Below are 16474 nucleotides of genomic sequence, written 5' to 3'. Positions count from 1 at the left end.
GTAATGTCACTTTCAAGCAACTGTAACTTCATATTTTCATTTTAGTTTGTCATAAGAGAGTTTTGGTAACTTTTTACAAACAAAGGGAACCACAGAGGCTCAAACAGTGAACAAAATTACGCATTTCAACATGAATGTACATTCATATGTAAGTTTTCAATCATCCCCACCCAATGGATACTGCAGCGTTTCGGCTTGTTTTGGTTATATTGTACTACAATGTTTTTGTACAGAGTATACATATACTAGACACAGTAAGATGCACATGGTTAGCGGACAGTTCTCACGGATTACCCAATGCTCTATTTCCATGTAGAATAAAGTTACTTCGCACGAGGGAAGGAAAACGCTAGCTCGTATGTTACGCCTACCTGATCAGGCACGTTTCGTTTTCGGTTACATGCGTAGGTGCTAGGGTTCATGGAAAGGCATCTCGGCATTTTCCTTCGATACAACATGGCCGCTCAGAATGTTTCAATTAAAGTCTTTATTTGACACAAGTAGGAAGGCAAGTCAGTTCATTCTTGACATCCAAACTGGGTGGATGTAGGACACCGCTACTGTGTTCACGATGACTTCATGGCAACTACTGAGTATAATTTGCTGGATGGTAGTAAAAGGTAAGTCTTGAAATGTCAGAGTACGAGGTGCGATCGTAAAGTTTCAAGACTGCGCCTATAAAAACCCGTACACTTATCTCAGGTATTAAATTCATCCATCACCATCGAAGTAGTTCCCCTGGGAGTGAACACAACGATCCCAGCGCCGCTGCCAAGCCTGGAAGCATCCCTGGAAATCTTTCTTTGTCAGCCTGTCAAGCACCATCTGCGATTCTGCCTGAATCTCTTCTATCGTCTCAAATCTCCTTCCCTTTAGCTGAATTTTCATCTTTGGGAAGAGGAAGAAGTCACACGGCAAATAAGGAGGATGCAGGATGACGGCCATGGTGTTTGAGGCCAAAAACTGCCGAACTTTGAGGGCGGTGTGCGCTGGCGCGTTGTCATGATGCGTTGCATGTGGAGTTCTTCCTTTAGAATCAGCTGACAGGTCCCATAGCCTATCCCAACAATGTCGCACAAGTCGTTGATGGTACGACGTCGATCTTCGTAACATTTTCGGGCGTTGTGCTCGAAGATGGTCATCCAGAACGCTCGTCATCATCGACAGAGGTTCAGCCATTTTTAAAACGTGAATGCCACACAAAAGTTTGCGGACTCCCCAAATGCTTGCTTTAGCATTTCATAGGTTTCCGTAGCCGTTTTGGCGAGTCTTTGGCAAAATTTGATGCACACGCCATTCCGAAATCGCAGGAGGGTCGGTGTAATGCACTACCAAAACGCCCGTAACTAAGAAACAAATGCTAATTCGATGATGCCGGCTGGCACACTGATTCACTATAAATGTAGGCCGCACCCCCTAGCGGCAGAAGCTCGTACTACATCCGGTTCGCCCTCTATTGACACAGTCTTGAAACTTTCCGATCGCACCTCGTATGTCTAGAAATAACTGAAAAAGGGATTTACAAAATTTATTTAGGCAAATTGTAGAATTTAAAGAATGTGTATTCCTTTCGCCTCTATTTGTGGTAAGAATTCTCTTTTAACCCTTTTAAAATTAAGAAATTTGGCACAGTTGTATGGTAGAGCACTGTGTGCCCATGTGTAAGCTTCATAGGGCGTAAGCCCCCAAGAACTTGAAACTAATTTTTGTGTGTTGTATATTCTTCTCTTTTGTCAATATTAAAGCCCAGTTCATAAGTTAATAAATGTGCGTGTACACAACTGTGGCATTTATATTCTTGTGCTAGGATTTGGGGTGACAAATTTCCCTATGTCCCAGACTAGGCGCGATCAAACCCCTGAAGCATTTATACTTAAGAAAATGATTCCTTGCAATGACTCAGGGTACAGTTTCACTACCCTTCCAAATTTTACCTAGACTGTAGCCTGGATCATTACAATACCTTACTAGAATTTTCCTTTTAACATTTTCCTTTAATGAATGTGTCTCATTCAGTTCACGCAGGTAACTACGTACTAAAGACACTTACACACTGAATCTTGATCAACACTGACAAGAAAATCATCCTTGAAGAACATGTACCCAATGATGCTGAACATGTACACAAGAATCATAGCCAAAACAGCAGTCAGGATGATGGATCGACCATTCCGGGTCACAGACCTGATCACATTTAAAAGTGTTTCTTCACGATACACGACATCAAACAACTGAAATGTAAGTAACATAGAAACATGAACATTTTAAATGTATAATGTACAGTATACCTAGAACAGACAGGAACCCATTTTACTTCTTATTTCAGGTGGACACAAGTGCTGATTGCTTCCCATTGCAAAGAACCAAAAACCAAGAAATTTTAATATTTAAAATGTTGTAATCACAGAATTTGAGGTTTTCATGGCAATGTAATGATGATCTTCAGCCTTGGAGGTGGAGGTAATATGTTCAACTGAAATGCTGGCACAGAGCTAGAATACTACATAGAACAGCTGATTTGATGAACAGTACCAAACATTTAACATACAGAATCACTTCCAATGAGCTGCCATGTTGAATAGAAAGCAATCACTGCTCAAATGCAGTGAAAATTAACAAAGGAGTTACTGGAATCACTTTAATAACAAAAATACTTGGGGAAAAAAACAGTAATTGTTAAGAGATTCTGGAAGCTTTTCAAATCTCTGGACTTTGCTGAACAAACTACTGCCATGACTTTAGGTGTTTAAAATCACATGCACTGCATATGAGAACATGGAAGAAAGATTGGCTCTTAACAGCCCAGGAAGTATTGTCCGAGAGGCACGAGAGTAGACCTGACATCTTTGAGGGAGGTGGGGTAGAATTCTGTGCTACTAGCGGACCGAAAAACATCCGCAGCTTATACAGGCCGTACGTCGTGAGCTAATGTACTGACTGACTGAATGCACAATGTTCTTAGGTAAGGAATACATCACCAGCGCATGCGCAGAACCGACTTTCCCCCTGCCACACAAGCAACGACTGAGAAGGCCACGTCTACTCTCGTGCCTCACGGACGACAGTGACAGACATCAAAAGATACAACTGAATATTTAGCAAGCATTCATGTTTTAAATAAAATTTTGAATTTTTCAAGTTCCCCTCAACTATTATTACTCAATTATTTGAGATCTGTCTACATTCACATTTCAAGTTAAGAAACTGTAACTACTTCAAATATTAAAAAAAAATTCAATTTTGTCAGTGTTCATAACAAAGGAACAAAGCAACACAGCCATTTTGTTTTACTGAAAACCAAATAAAAAAGTGTCATATAAATTCCTTTCGGAGTACTTACCAGCACAGAATAGAAGAAAGGATGCATACACAGGCCTAAAATACAGAATACGACATACACTAAGTGGTAAAGCAGTTCTGCGTCTGTCACCATTTGCTTAAAATTCTTAGTAAATGTTCCCTGGTTGCCCATAATACTGATCAAATGTATTCCTTTCAAAAACACCTGAAAACAAATGTCAATATTAACACAAACATATAACTTGCATTAGCTGAACAGTCTGATAACACAAAAGAAATAATTTTCTTACTTTAATGTTCTACCTCTCAGGTATTTAAAAAAAACAATTGTACAATTATTTGAAATCTGTAAACAAGATACAGCATAAGATATTTTTAACGATTTCAGGATTTATTTTACACAAAAATGTCAATTACGTTGAGAAGTCATTCATTTTGAAAGCCTGGGGAATGACGGGAAGGTGGCACTGAGCCAGGAAAGCCCCTGGGAGAGGGGAAAAGCCCCAAGGTGGTAAATTTGGGGAGGTCAAGCTGTTAGACGTACATGTGGAGGAGAAGCTAGTGTGGTAAAGCTGAGGGTGAGGGCAAGACCAATGGGGGTCAAGCTTCAGCGAGCAAGCCTTGTGGGCAAAGCCACTCCAAAGGGGAGGAAGAGAACTGCTGGGGCAAAGCACAGGTGTGGGTGTGTGCATAAGAATAAACCCTATGAATGCCAAGTCCGCAGGACTGCCTCCCCCTTGAGGAAACCCTAGAGGATTCCTGCTATCCAGGAAGCATCCTTGATGGGGTCTAACCAAATAATGCAACAGACAGAAATGGACAGACCCACAAGGTCAACTCCAGTTTCCAAATATGCTGTAAAAATGGCAGCGAAACAAGTGTTATTTTTTTCATGCTTCATATCTGAACTAAGTTTTTCATCACAACAAAGGTTTTTAGGCGTTCTTCATGAAGAATACCTTAATGGACGTCTCCACCTCTGTCTGTCACATTTTCCCCAGGAACCACGAAACACACACAACCCGATCATTGCTGGAATACTGTTTCAACAACGACCTTGGATATCAGTTGCAGCTGCTATAACATTTGAGCAAGAGTGGTGTAAGTCCACAGTTCCTCCACGCAACGGTTACCAACAAAGCAACCTGCCGATGTCACTGCCTGCGATGCAGCAAGAGGAACATCTTTCTAATCTTGCTACAAAGCTACAAAGTGCTTGTCTCTGCACTGATAACGAAATTATCTTCAAGAGTAAAATGACTGACAGTAATACCATTCTAAAGTTGTTCAAGATTAGCTTTGTCTAAAGCACCCTCCAGAGTAGGAACTGCCTTCAGTTCTTACCAGAAGACAAAAAATACGGCCAGTCTCGAAAAATAGTGAATTTTAGAATTAATCATAACTGCTGTAGTTTAAATAAGAGACAATGGATAATGCACAAATGAAGTATAACGGTGACTTACAGTAAGTGTTCCTAGGAGCACGAGGGTTGGTTCAGGACCAACAGAAAAAATCATCCTTAGAATTGTGGATGCCACAAGCGTTCGAACACCAGATTCACGAGGAAGCGTGATCACGATGGCTGCCGATACCAACATCACTGCCCATATCAAACCTGAAAAGTGCTGTCCCAGTTCTGGGAAAAAGAACAGAAAAAATTATTATTACTCACAGGAGATTACATACCACAATGGTCCAAAATGAAGCTGGCAATTAAAATGTAATTTTTAACTTACACAACGAAGCGACGTGATGGTCTTGGTCGGTACAGTTTATTGTGACTCAGTCTAACCTCCAAGTTAATATAAAAGAAACATAACACCATTTATGATGTGTATGAAATAATTGCAACTTGCCAACAGTTACTGTTTTTGGCCATAAAAGTGGGCGTGTCATGATTCTGTGGGGCGTAAATGCCTCTTCAAAATTCACAAATCTAGCACAATTCACAGTGACTACCTTGTCTGTGGCACGACAGCTACGACACTTACTCGGCATGGTATCCATGAACGGATAGAAGAAGGCGACTATGAGGTTGATGAGCACGGCGCAGTTGAAAAGTATGTTGCTCCAGAGAGACATGTAGGAACTGACCCAGAACAGAAAAGGCTGACCTGAAAATTGAAATGACGCTTTAGACGGAATTATAAAAAGACGCGTGCGGAATATTTTGAAGATTAAAACTAAGTAATCGCACCAAACACGTGATACATTTCGCGTAGGAAGTAATGGGAAAACATTTCCTAGAACACAAACACACTTTCTCACATATGAGATTGGCACTAGAGGGAAATAGTCTTGAATATCCTTCCATAGTACTTCAACAGTATGAACCATTTGACAAATGTATATTTACTTATCTGACAAGTCTAGAGGACCTGTTAAGACAAATCTAACTGTGCAGTAATTTAGAGAACTTTAAACAAAGATGCTTTCATTAAACTGAAATTAATTTTGGAACAAGCAGTAACCATTTTCACGTCATTTTCCTTATTTCAGGGAGTTATATTATGAACAGCGCTGCAGACATGCACCACTAGCTGCAACGACCTGTGAGGAACATGCGGTGCAGCTTCCACCGTATTTTCACCCTTACACCCATCGCACATCATTAGATGTTTTAAAGGTGAATGTCACAGTTGTTCATACTGACCTAGTAATGAACAATTAACACAGTTAATATTCAAGCAAACTTTAAAGGGTAATTCTAACCTAACCACAATATTAATAGAAAGTGTCCATAAGTTTCATCATTTATATTGACTTCATTCATCAGAATAAAATGTGAAACATTATTAAGCTATGTGACAGTGAATTCACAATGAATTCTTAATATTGAGACTAACACATTTTGTTGGATTATACAAAGTACAATTGCTTTTTGGCAATAAGATAATATTTACATTATCAAAAACTAGTTTATATATATATACATAAAAAGATAGAGTTTTTGATACTGATAATTAATTAAAGATAGTATTAATTTAAAATTATTCATTGTCAGAACTTTTTCCATCGTCTGTTCTTTAAAATCACGACGTTTCGGAGGCTGGTTCTGTCTCCGTCTTTAGGTGAGAGGTACCTACGCTGATGGGTCCTTTAGATACAGCTAGTCTCTGTCACTGGACCAGAGACTAGCCCTATCTAAGGGACCCAACAGAGTAGGTACCTCTCACCTGAAGACGGAGACAGAACCAGCCTCCGAAACGTCTTGATTTTAAAGAACAGACGATGGAAAAAGTCCTGACAATGAATAATTTTAAATGTAAACTACCATCGTCAAAACCCTTTAGAATTGAATAGTGTTAATTATTAGTTCATAAAATTTGCAACATGATGACATTATCAACAAACGTCAATGACTATTTGAAATGTATCAAACAATTTGCTGTGAATTTCAGAATATGTTTGAATACAAAATGTAGCAAATCAGTTTTAAAGTAATACTTTTTAACTCAAAATGTCTTAAAAGCAGCAATGAATAGGTATTATATGGGACATAACTAAAATTATAAATTGATTACAGATGCATGGTGTAAGCAGATAGTCTTACCTCTCAACTTCTTCTGCCACTTCATTTCACTGAACATGTCTTCCGTTCTTTCGAAGAAGTCCGATACTTTGGAACCCTGGTCATCTCTTTCTGCCGTGTTCAGTATCTTCACCTTCGTATCTGATGTGATGTATTCGCAGATCTCAGGAATGGGGAACACAATCTGTTCCAGAGTTCTGTCGTGCCGAACGACCTGGACAAAACATTCTCAAAGATGTACCATCGCAATGCTGAAAGAACTCATTTCTTAAATAAAATGCCAATAGCACTTCTCGATCTCACCGAAATGAACAGCAATATTACTACAACCAAATTAATTGTACGTATGTAACGCATACAAAGTGTAATAATAAATGAACTAATCATAAATACATATGATTTCATCCATGTAAATGCCTAACTAACTCCACGGACTAAATTCCCTTTTTGAGAAGCTTATATTCACACAGCACATCATGACATTTTATGCTGACAAGGAATCCAAAAGTTCATCATAATATTCAAGAATGACCACTTGAGCCAGATGAATCCAGTTCATAATTTCACACATTATTTCTTTTAATATCAATTTTATTAACCTCCCATTTATGCCTAGGTCTCTCAACTGGTTTTCTGTCCAACATTCTGTACGTATTTCCCAGCTCTCATGCGTGGTACATCCACCACCCATCTCATCCACATCCTCCTTGATTTTATCAAACTTACTTCAATCTGTGACGTGTGAGAAGCATAGAATTTCAATGCCTGATTCATTTTTGGGTCGCTGTTGTTCTCAGAAGGTTTGAGGAGGGAAGCCAGCTCTTTGTTATGTTGAGCCAGCTGATGGCACAAGATGTAAATGTTGTGGCCCACCTGCGGCAAACAAAACAGATACGATATTTTACCAATTAAAACGGAAATTAATATCTTCCATAAGGATCACTGAGAGTAAAATGTTTACAACAGGAATTTCAATGCTTTGTACATAGCAGGGCCAAGTAATGTCAAACATGCACAAGACCTGGTGATCTAGAGTGCACCGGAAATTAAAATAAATAAATAAACTATAACTGTACCTCTTTGGGTGATACACCATCTTCTCCATCTGTAGAAGAGTCTTCTCCATCGTCATCATCGTCATCCAGCGTTTCCTGGTGGAAAGCCCGACACGCGACGTCCACCTGTAAAAGGAAATAGAAATATAAATTTCCAGGTATTTATTTTCACTTTCTCCGTGAGGTGCGACACTGCTACAGTTTCGGTCTCTGTCGGACGAGCGAAAAGAACACGCGTCCTTCCACGTGATCCAGTACTCACCAGTTGTTTAGGATTCATGTTGTACAGAATCCTCTCGGCATTCTCGCTGTCTCCTCTGCTCTCCATTATTGCTAGCAACAACTTTGACGCATTGTTTTTCAGCTCCAACACCAGATCCATCCTGGTCTTACCAAGAGGGTTGATATCATTCAAAATGAGGGCTGTAATTATGTCTAACCCATTGGATTCATGTGTTGCTATGCAGTTTTGGTTATCGTGACATGGCCCCTGACAATATTCGGTCAAAGTTTCCAAAGTCTGGTTGATCAGAGCCACGTTGTTCTCGTTGATGTACAGTCCAAGAAGACCCAAACCGCCCGTGGTTGAGCCACAGATGCAGTCAAGAAACATCAGCGTCTCTGATACAAGATTATGATTGGTCTTGTTGTTCTGGTTACGAAGCAAATTCTGAAAAAATATGAATATATTATCCTGCATTATTTTACTCTGCATTACTATCATGTGAGGAATAATTTGTCCTGATGTAATGGCATGTTCATTGGTAACTCAGCCAGCAGCTGCTCTTGACACACTATACTGACAACAAAGAACACCTTATGGGGCCATCCATGTCTGTCTGTGGGAAGAACGTGGTAATGTTCTTCCCACGAACTAGCCAACCTGCATGACCTGGGATCAGCAGTCTCCCCAGCTACTCTTAATAACAATCATCCTCATGTCTCGTACTTTACGCCTGACAGCATCACGCAACAGCACAGTTATCAAGTAAAATTACATTTCTCTAACATAATCTTGTGATATTAATCATTTTTGTATTAATTCATGAGTGACAGCAACTGAAAATGTGTGCAGTAAATAAAAACATGATAGGCTAAAATATAAAATTTCGAAAATATAAAATATCAGTAATTGTCCTGTAGTTCAACAGGAGAAAAACAAATTACTATCTTTTTATTAACTTTTCTCAAACAAATAAATTATGAAATGCAGACTGTGATGGTCTGATACTCATCACATTGTTTATACTTTCAAATTACAAGCACATTTTCTGGAAAGGCATGTGTCACGAAAAGAAGCATTTAATTCTTACTAATTCCGTACGCAGAACAAGAATTACGGGATGACATTTGAGAGTTGTAAATTGGATGAGGAACACGGTCTAAATTACGTAAAACACAGTGATACAAACCTGTAAATATCTATTATGATTCTCACAAAGCAACTGCAGAAATCGAAGAATCGGCTGCATTACTAGAACCTTCACTGACAACTTGTTTTGCTCCTCTTTATCGCGATGGCGTTCCAGCTTTTCTGCAAGCATGTCCTCTAGAGCCGATGAACCCAGGACAGGAGGTCCTACTTCCTCCCCTGCAGCACATTGAAGAATTCATCTGGTAAATTTTCAAAGTACTCACACTCAAAGAATGTTTCATGAATCAGTGTTCATAACGACAACATTTCTTCAGATTACTGTTGCAGTTCAAGAGCTGGGGTACCTCAGATAGTACAATACGTGGCCATGAACTGGAACAACCGGGGTTCAATTCCCTGCAGGGGCAAAAGATTTTGTTTCTAGCTTCTGCATCCACACTGGCTCTGGGGTTCACCAGCCTACTATCCAATGAATACTGGGGAGGGCCAGGGGGGGGTCCTTCGCCGGGAATAAAGCGCGGCCGTGGCGTGATGCTGACCACTCACCCCCATCTAGTGCTGAGGTCAAGAATGAGTAGGAGCTGTTCCTCCTCTTTTGCATGGCTTTATTTACTCTCGCAGTTCACAGATTTAAATAGAAGTATAACCAACGTGTTTAGCGCTTTTATAACAGTCTGAATATTGCATTTCTGGTCATGACCTTGATTTCATACATCACTGCAATCTAGCAGGGGCAGTTAAAGTGGGGCAGTTTTCACAACCAGTTCAGATATTACGGCTACTCATGACAATGCAAATAACAGTATAAATTTATATTCAATTTTACCTATGATAGTTCTTTGGTGTTTGGTATCAGGAGTTTATAATTTTTATTGTGATCCATCAATTAGTACACTTTAAAATCTTGAGCAATGAGGTATTTTGGAACTGGTGTTGTATTTTCAAATTAATTTTAGTATTTCCCATATATTACTTACCTCCGATATGTTCACGGTATGGTTTAAAATAAAAACCAATTGAAAGTGTAACAGAATTTTATATAAATGGAAGTAAAAAAAGGGGCATATTTATAACAAAAAAGTGTCAGTAATATTTAATAGCGAGACAGTCTCTGACAACACGATACACAGTTTCTTCTTTCGAAAGTTTACTACACTTAAGCAACCCTCAAATAAAAGCAGCAAAAACCCAAAAATGTTTAACAGTCTTACTCGTGGCAGTACCTACAGTAGCTTCCAGCTGACCTTTCATACAACACAAATTGGGGGGAGGGGGGTTTTGGGGGAAAAAAACCCCACAGATATTGTTTCCTCCACCATTTCCACTATCAGAAAAATGTTCTCTAACTTATATGTGATCAATGGCCATGATAACACTTATAGAAATTGTAATCTACTGGGATTGTGTTATATTTAAAAACTGAAACTGAATTATTCTTCTTAGTGTAATAAAAGCTGGTGAAGGCGGTGCATATGTTAACCTAGTCAGGAGACAGGTACGGACATCAAAAGTTATGACAGTTTCTAATATTCAATAAACGAATAAATAAATAATGCGCCTCTACTTTTACACAAACAAATATTGACATGCAAAGACTCATGGGCCCTACCTGCAGAGGCATTTCTTGCTCCGACATAAGCCTGCGTTGTGGCCATTGCAGCTTGGTTCAGCTCCTCACGTAATTCCTCCGTGATAATAATTCCATTAGGTTTAACTGGTAAACAAGTACATAAAATGTAGGAATAGAGTTTTCAGGAGAATTCTAATATCACACATTCCCATCAATGTAACAAGACATGGGATTGCCTATAGCTGAACACAAGAAGTAAGGTATAAAAATCATTCAAATAAACAAACTGAAGTAGGATCTAGCCATCACAATTTCAACAGAAGATCTAGAAATACTTGTGGGTGCATTTGAGAAGTGTTATTACAGTGAAGAAGAAACACGGAACATAGAAAATTGTGACACAGACACTTTGGGGATAAAAATATTAGCAACAGTAAATAATGCTGGTCAATTCTGAAAGTCTGTGACGATGGTGGGTCATCGAAGAAAATTGTTTTCTGGAGACAGAGATTAGCTCTATTGATTGGGCCCAACAGAGTAGGTTTTACCTGAAGATGGAGATAGACTCCCATCTCCGAAATGGCGTCGTTTTTATTGATTTTATTTGATCTTGGGTGATGAATAATGTCCAGAAAACAGTTTGCTTCAGTAAATAAAGCTGATGCACAAACTGATGAGAAGAAACAGACTGATATTATTTGAGAAAAAAATACGTTTAAAAAGTAGTAAATATTGAGTCAGAATAACAATTCCTGTGGATCAGATACCTCAACAGTTACGACAACATATTCTGGTTAGTAACATGAAGGCGGCCTAATTTGCACATCAGTAATAAAGGACATGCCTCTTTATGCAGCTACAAGCAGAAACACCATAAAATAATATATGCCAATGATATAAGCAATAAATATAAAGCGTAACTTACAGAACATAACTGGAAAGATATAACAAAAGCAACATTCCACTTGCTATCATTAAATTGTGAATGTTCTCACATAGAGGTAATACATTTAAAGATAAATGCACACGCATCCATGGAAATACAATAATTAACTTATCAGAGATCTCAACAATCCATTTCCTTCAACAGAATAGGCTTATATCACATTGGTAATACCAGCTGTATGACATTATCTGGCACAGAAGTCTCCGTCGGTATAAATTCCATACAAAATTTCATGAAAAACTGATCAGCCAATCACAAGTTATTACATAGGAGAATGTGTAGTTAAAAAATCCACATATAGATATATAGATGGTAGCATGATATTGGCTGTAAGACGGAATGGACTGACTAACTAACTCCCTGGTAGAAGAACCCACAGGTTCAACACCGACAACACCAAATCCCGCCACTGGCCACGATCCTGAGCCAACTCCATCCATCTGCCATCCTCACAGGCCACCTCCCTAAGATCCATCTTGATCTTATCCTCCCATCTCCTTCTTGGTCTGCCCAGTGGTCATTTCCAGGATTCCCTACCAAAATCCTATATGCACCCCTTGCCTCCCGCAAGTGTGCTACACGTCCAGCTCATCAGAGCCTCCTAGATTTCACTATCCATACAATTCACTCAACTCCTCGATATGCAGAATTCTAAATTCCCCACTTATTTCATCCCTATTAGGTCCAAATATCTTCCTCCACATCCTGTTTTCAAAACACTTGTAATCTATGTTCTTCCTTCAAAGAAAGAGACGATGTTTCACAACCAAACAAGGAAACCAGCAAAATTATTGTTTTATATATTCTGATCTTCAGTGTTTTGGATATTAAATGGAATAAAAACAAGCGTTCCCCAAATGAATTCTACTCTTAATTTCATCATTGACCTCATTTATATTTGTTGTTGTTGTTCCCAGATACTTAAATTTTTAAACAAGACAGAATGGACAGGACTAAAATGTCTTCCTCAGACTCAGACTAAAGTGTAAAGAACACTTGAAAATATCTGACTGCCAAATTTCTGTAGACGGTGTAATGAAACAAAATTTGCCAGCATTAGTCACTGGTGCAGAACTGACATCAGAACAGAGGATATAAACTTAGAATCAAAAGAAATGCAAATATTAAATCTACTGCAGGCTGAAACTACTTACATATAACGAATTTTTGTCTAACAAATTCTTCTCGGGCAATCAGCCGTGTAAGGTGGCTTAATGAAGAAAACACCAACGTTTCGAGAACCATCTTCGTCCTCGTCCTCAGGAATTTTTGTCTCATCCGTCAGAATGAATTTCCTTGTCATGCGATCACACACCAAGTACCACAGCGAAAGCAACAGTCACGCAAAGCACTTACCGCCCCTCTTCTTGGCAAGTTTCTCCAGGTCTCTGACCTGTTCCTTATCTTCATGAGCCTTGGCAGCAATATCGGACGTGTTCACAGTCACCGTTGATTTGATCTCCTGCTGCGAGTCCTTCATCTTGTCATAGAACACCTAAACGGGGCATTATTTCTCTTTAAACAGCACAACCAATGCAAGCTGCATAAAAGTCTAATTAATTTTACTTGTGTTGGGAAATAACAACACTGAGTAACATTTGAGGTTCTCACAGTGGCGAGTACAACAAACGGCTCTGTTCTGGATTGTTGCACCGTGTAGCCTGGTAGAAGTTTACCGATGCACTGACATTCTGAAATGTCAGTAAACTTGTACCACACTATATGATACAACAACTCGCAAGACAGCCGTGTTCAGCAACACCGACATTCACATATTTTCATCCACAAACATCTTTAGACTATTTTCTGATCAGTTAGACATCGGGAACATCCTTCCTCTGTGCACGCGCACTCACTAATATGAAAACTAATTATCATGGTTGATAACAATGTTGTCTGTGTCACAGCACAAACTGCAAGCGTACCTTGAAGAATGCCTGACTCAGATCGCCACCCATCAGTTTGTTATACATGCTCTTCTGAATGATGGGATTTCCACCCTCCAGCAATGCACTGCCCAATTCAACCGCCTCCACAAAGATTGAAGGAGAATGTACAGACTTGATCACCAGTTCCACAACCAAATCTGACGCACCTTCACGGTCCAGATGGCTCTGCACATCATGAAGTGTTCTACCTGCTCTGCTTAACAACTTTGCTGTGAAATTTAAGACACGTTTTATAGATGAGATTTGATATTCTTGTGGATACGAAGATGGTCTTCTAGGTTGAAAAGATGTGTGGGCTTTTAAGAAGATAACAATGTTTTGGATAAACATTCTTTCTCCATCTTCAGAGCTGAAGTTTCTCTGAAATGGTGGTATATACCTAGAACTTCATACAGTGTTTCAACCCCGAAATGCCAACATCAACAAAGTTTACACATTTCGGTTTATAAATTCTAAAATGTTGTAAATGTAACTAAAATAATTCTGCCATTCTCATGGCTTATACACTGCCCTCTATACTTCATAACAAGAGTTCTACAAATCACTAACAAGTAACGAACTTAAAATGACATCTGACATTAAAAATTTGAGATTCCTATAATAATACATTTTGAAGAAAGTACTAAAACTAGTATAAATTCTGTGGAATACAATCACTAATATATGTTACATAATGTCTGGCTACCCTTACAGCTTCTTTGATTATTTTTTCCAAGATTTAATATACAGTACTGTGCAAATTAGTTGGGACAATAGGAAAATACAGTAAGAAAGACACAACTAAAACATTTATTTGTTTAATAGTGTAGTTAATAGTGAATGTGACCCCCCTTAGCATTAATTCCTTCTTTCACCCTCTCAACTATTGATGCCACTAGCTTTCCACACATTTCCGTCACTTCAGGGTCATGACACTTTCTATCATTTTGGTTTTCGTCGTGCAATCCATCTTAGATATACGCTCTTTAATAATGGCCCACAAATTTTCAATGGGGTTTGGATCGGGTGAATTTCCTGGCCACTCCAATACCTTCAAATGTTACTGGGTAAAGAAGCTCTTAGCAAGCTGAGAATTGTGGCATGGAGCCAGATCCTGTTGAAATACCCCATCGCCGTTAGGAAACAGCTTCCGCAGTGTTGGGACCATTTTCACCTCCAGAACGCCTATGTACTTTTTGCTGTCCATCATTCCTTCAATGGGGTGAAGCTTCTGTGGCCCAGAAGCTGTGAAACATCCCCAAAACATGACCTTGGGTGGGTGTTTGGGGGATTGCGTGTCCATTGCAGGGCTTGGACTTAGCGTTCCTTCGCTTGTCCCAACTAATTCGCACTGTACTGAGCTACTATGACTTCTCGGACTCTTATGAAGACTCGTGTAGTCAACAGTTTACTTAACTGCAGAACTGCGAAAGAATCCCTAAATTAGGTTACTAACAAAAAATAATATGGTGATTAGTAGTGCAACACACAACATAATGTATAAAACAGAGGAGATACAAACCTATAAATAAAGAAGCCAACGGGAAGGGGAAGAGAACTGTATATCAATGGCTGTCAATCACGGACATCTCAAGTCATTGTGAAAAGCTACACAAGAAAGCAGATCCACCAGGCAAATATCCAAATTCCAATTACCAATGAATTACTGATCATATACTTTCACATCAAATGATTTTGATGTGTAACTTTTATAGATAATAAGAATAATTATATCTGCTGTGAAGTATGGACTAAGAATGAAGAATCCGAGACATACTTAAGATCACTGTTGCTTCACTGTCCTAACCTAACCTAACCTAACCACAAACTAAGAAGCAAGGTACCAACTCACCTCCAGGTCCATGTGTTACTGGGGGGTGTGCAGTCAGTTCCACCGTCTCTTTTTTCTGTACGAAGGACTTTCCAAAGTACCGCACCAAAAGGCTGTGTCGAAGGACGTCACCCTGGATACAGTATTCAGACAATTGCATCAGACAAACCAAACTGTCCCGATATAAACAAGTACTGAAGTACAACAGTTACATAACAAAGAACTGAAGCATTTTAAAATACATGTGTGCAGAGTATTTAACCAGTGTCATCCAGAGGAACACGGTACAACCTTTGGTCTCACCAAAATTAATATTAATTTATGCTGTAAGTACAACTTGCTTCCATTTTATTATACCTGGAGGGAATTGCTTTGAAGACAACAAACAAGTGAGTTAGCATACGTATAATTGATGCTGATCCTTTCTTTGTCACTGTAACAAGTTCCTCTCACATTCAGGAGACAATTTTGAATAAAGATATCCGTCTTCTGGGTTATTGCGCTGTGTAGTCTGGTCGATGTTAACCAACGTTTCAGAGGTCATACTGCCTCCGTCATCAGGGCGATGAATATGCCAATAGGGTGTGAGGAGATGGATTTATAGGCCTGGGAAGTGAAAGGTGTAGCCTACCCCGAGCCAATGGGAGTAGGTATGGGAGTGGACCAATGGTAGCACGTGGGCGAGAGTGGGAGAGAAAGTAGAGAGAGAAAGGTGAGTTTGGTTGTATGGAAGCCTCTTATTCACACACTCCGAGAGCGAGCAAGAGTGCGCCGCCAGAACCAACCAGACCACTAACTCGGCCCTTTTCAGGGCCCCTTATCCATACAACCAAACTCACCTTTCTCTCTCTACTTTCTCTCCCTCTCCCACTCTCGCCCACGTGCTACCATTGGTCCACTCCCATACCTACTCCCATTGGCTCGGGGTAGGCTACAC

At 39.4% G+C, this 16474-nt stretch overlaps 1 protein-coding gene across 10 annotated transcripts in view; it reads right to left on the bottom strand.

Moving 5' to 3' along the window:
- Positions 1–16474, bottom strand: part of Itpr (Inositol 1,4,5,-trisphosphate receptor) — a 100302-nt gene that overhangs the window by 13410 nt on the left and 70418 nt on the right. For all 10 annotated transcript variants that reach the window (XM_087354571.1, XM_087354564.1, XM_087354563.1 and 7 more), the window contains 13 exons: positions 15559–15670; positions 13704–13936; positions 13135–13273; positions 10872–10976; positions 9300–9478; positions 8150–8557; positions 7909–8013; positions 7559–7705; positions 6854–7046; positions 5292–5414; positions 4764–4936; positions 3341–3505; positions 2051–2231 (listed from right to left, as the gene is read on the bottom strand). In XM_087354571.1, coding sequence (XP_087210697.1) covers positions 2051–2231; positions 3341–3505; positions 4764–4936; positions 5292–5414; positions 6854–7046; positions 7559–7705; positions 7909–8013; positions 8150–8557; positions 9300–9478; positions 10872–10976; positions 13135–13273; positions 13704–13936; positions 15559–15670 — 2263 coding nt within the window. The remainder of the gene's footprint in view (positions 1–2050; positions 2232–3340; positions 3506–4763; positions 4937–5291; positions 5415–6853; positions 7047–7558; positions 7706–7908; positions 8014–8149; positions 8558–9299; positions 9479–10871; positions 10977–13134; positions 13274–13703; positions 13937–15558; positions 15671–16474) is intronic.

Source organism: Zootermopsis nevadensis, unplaced genomic scaffold (assembly GCF_977971745.1).
Source record: "Zootermopsis nevadensis isolate Lab colony 2312 unplaced genomic scaffold, Znev_1.0 Znev_ptg000023l, whole genome shotgun sequence".
Classification (NCBI taxonomy): domain Eukaryota; kingdom Metazoa; phylum Arthropoda; class Insecta; order Blattodea; family Termopsidae; genus Zootermopsis; species Zootermopsis nevadensis.
Note: the sequence above shows the minus strand (reverse complement) of the source record. Positions and strands in the feature narration are given on the sequence as shown.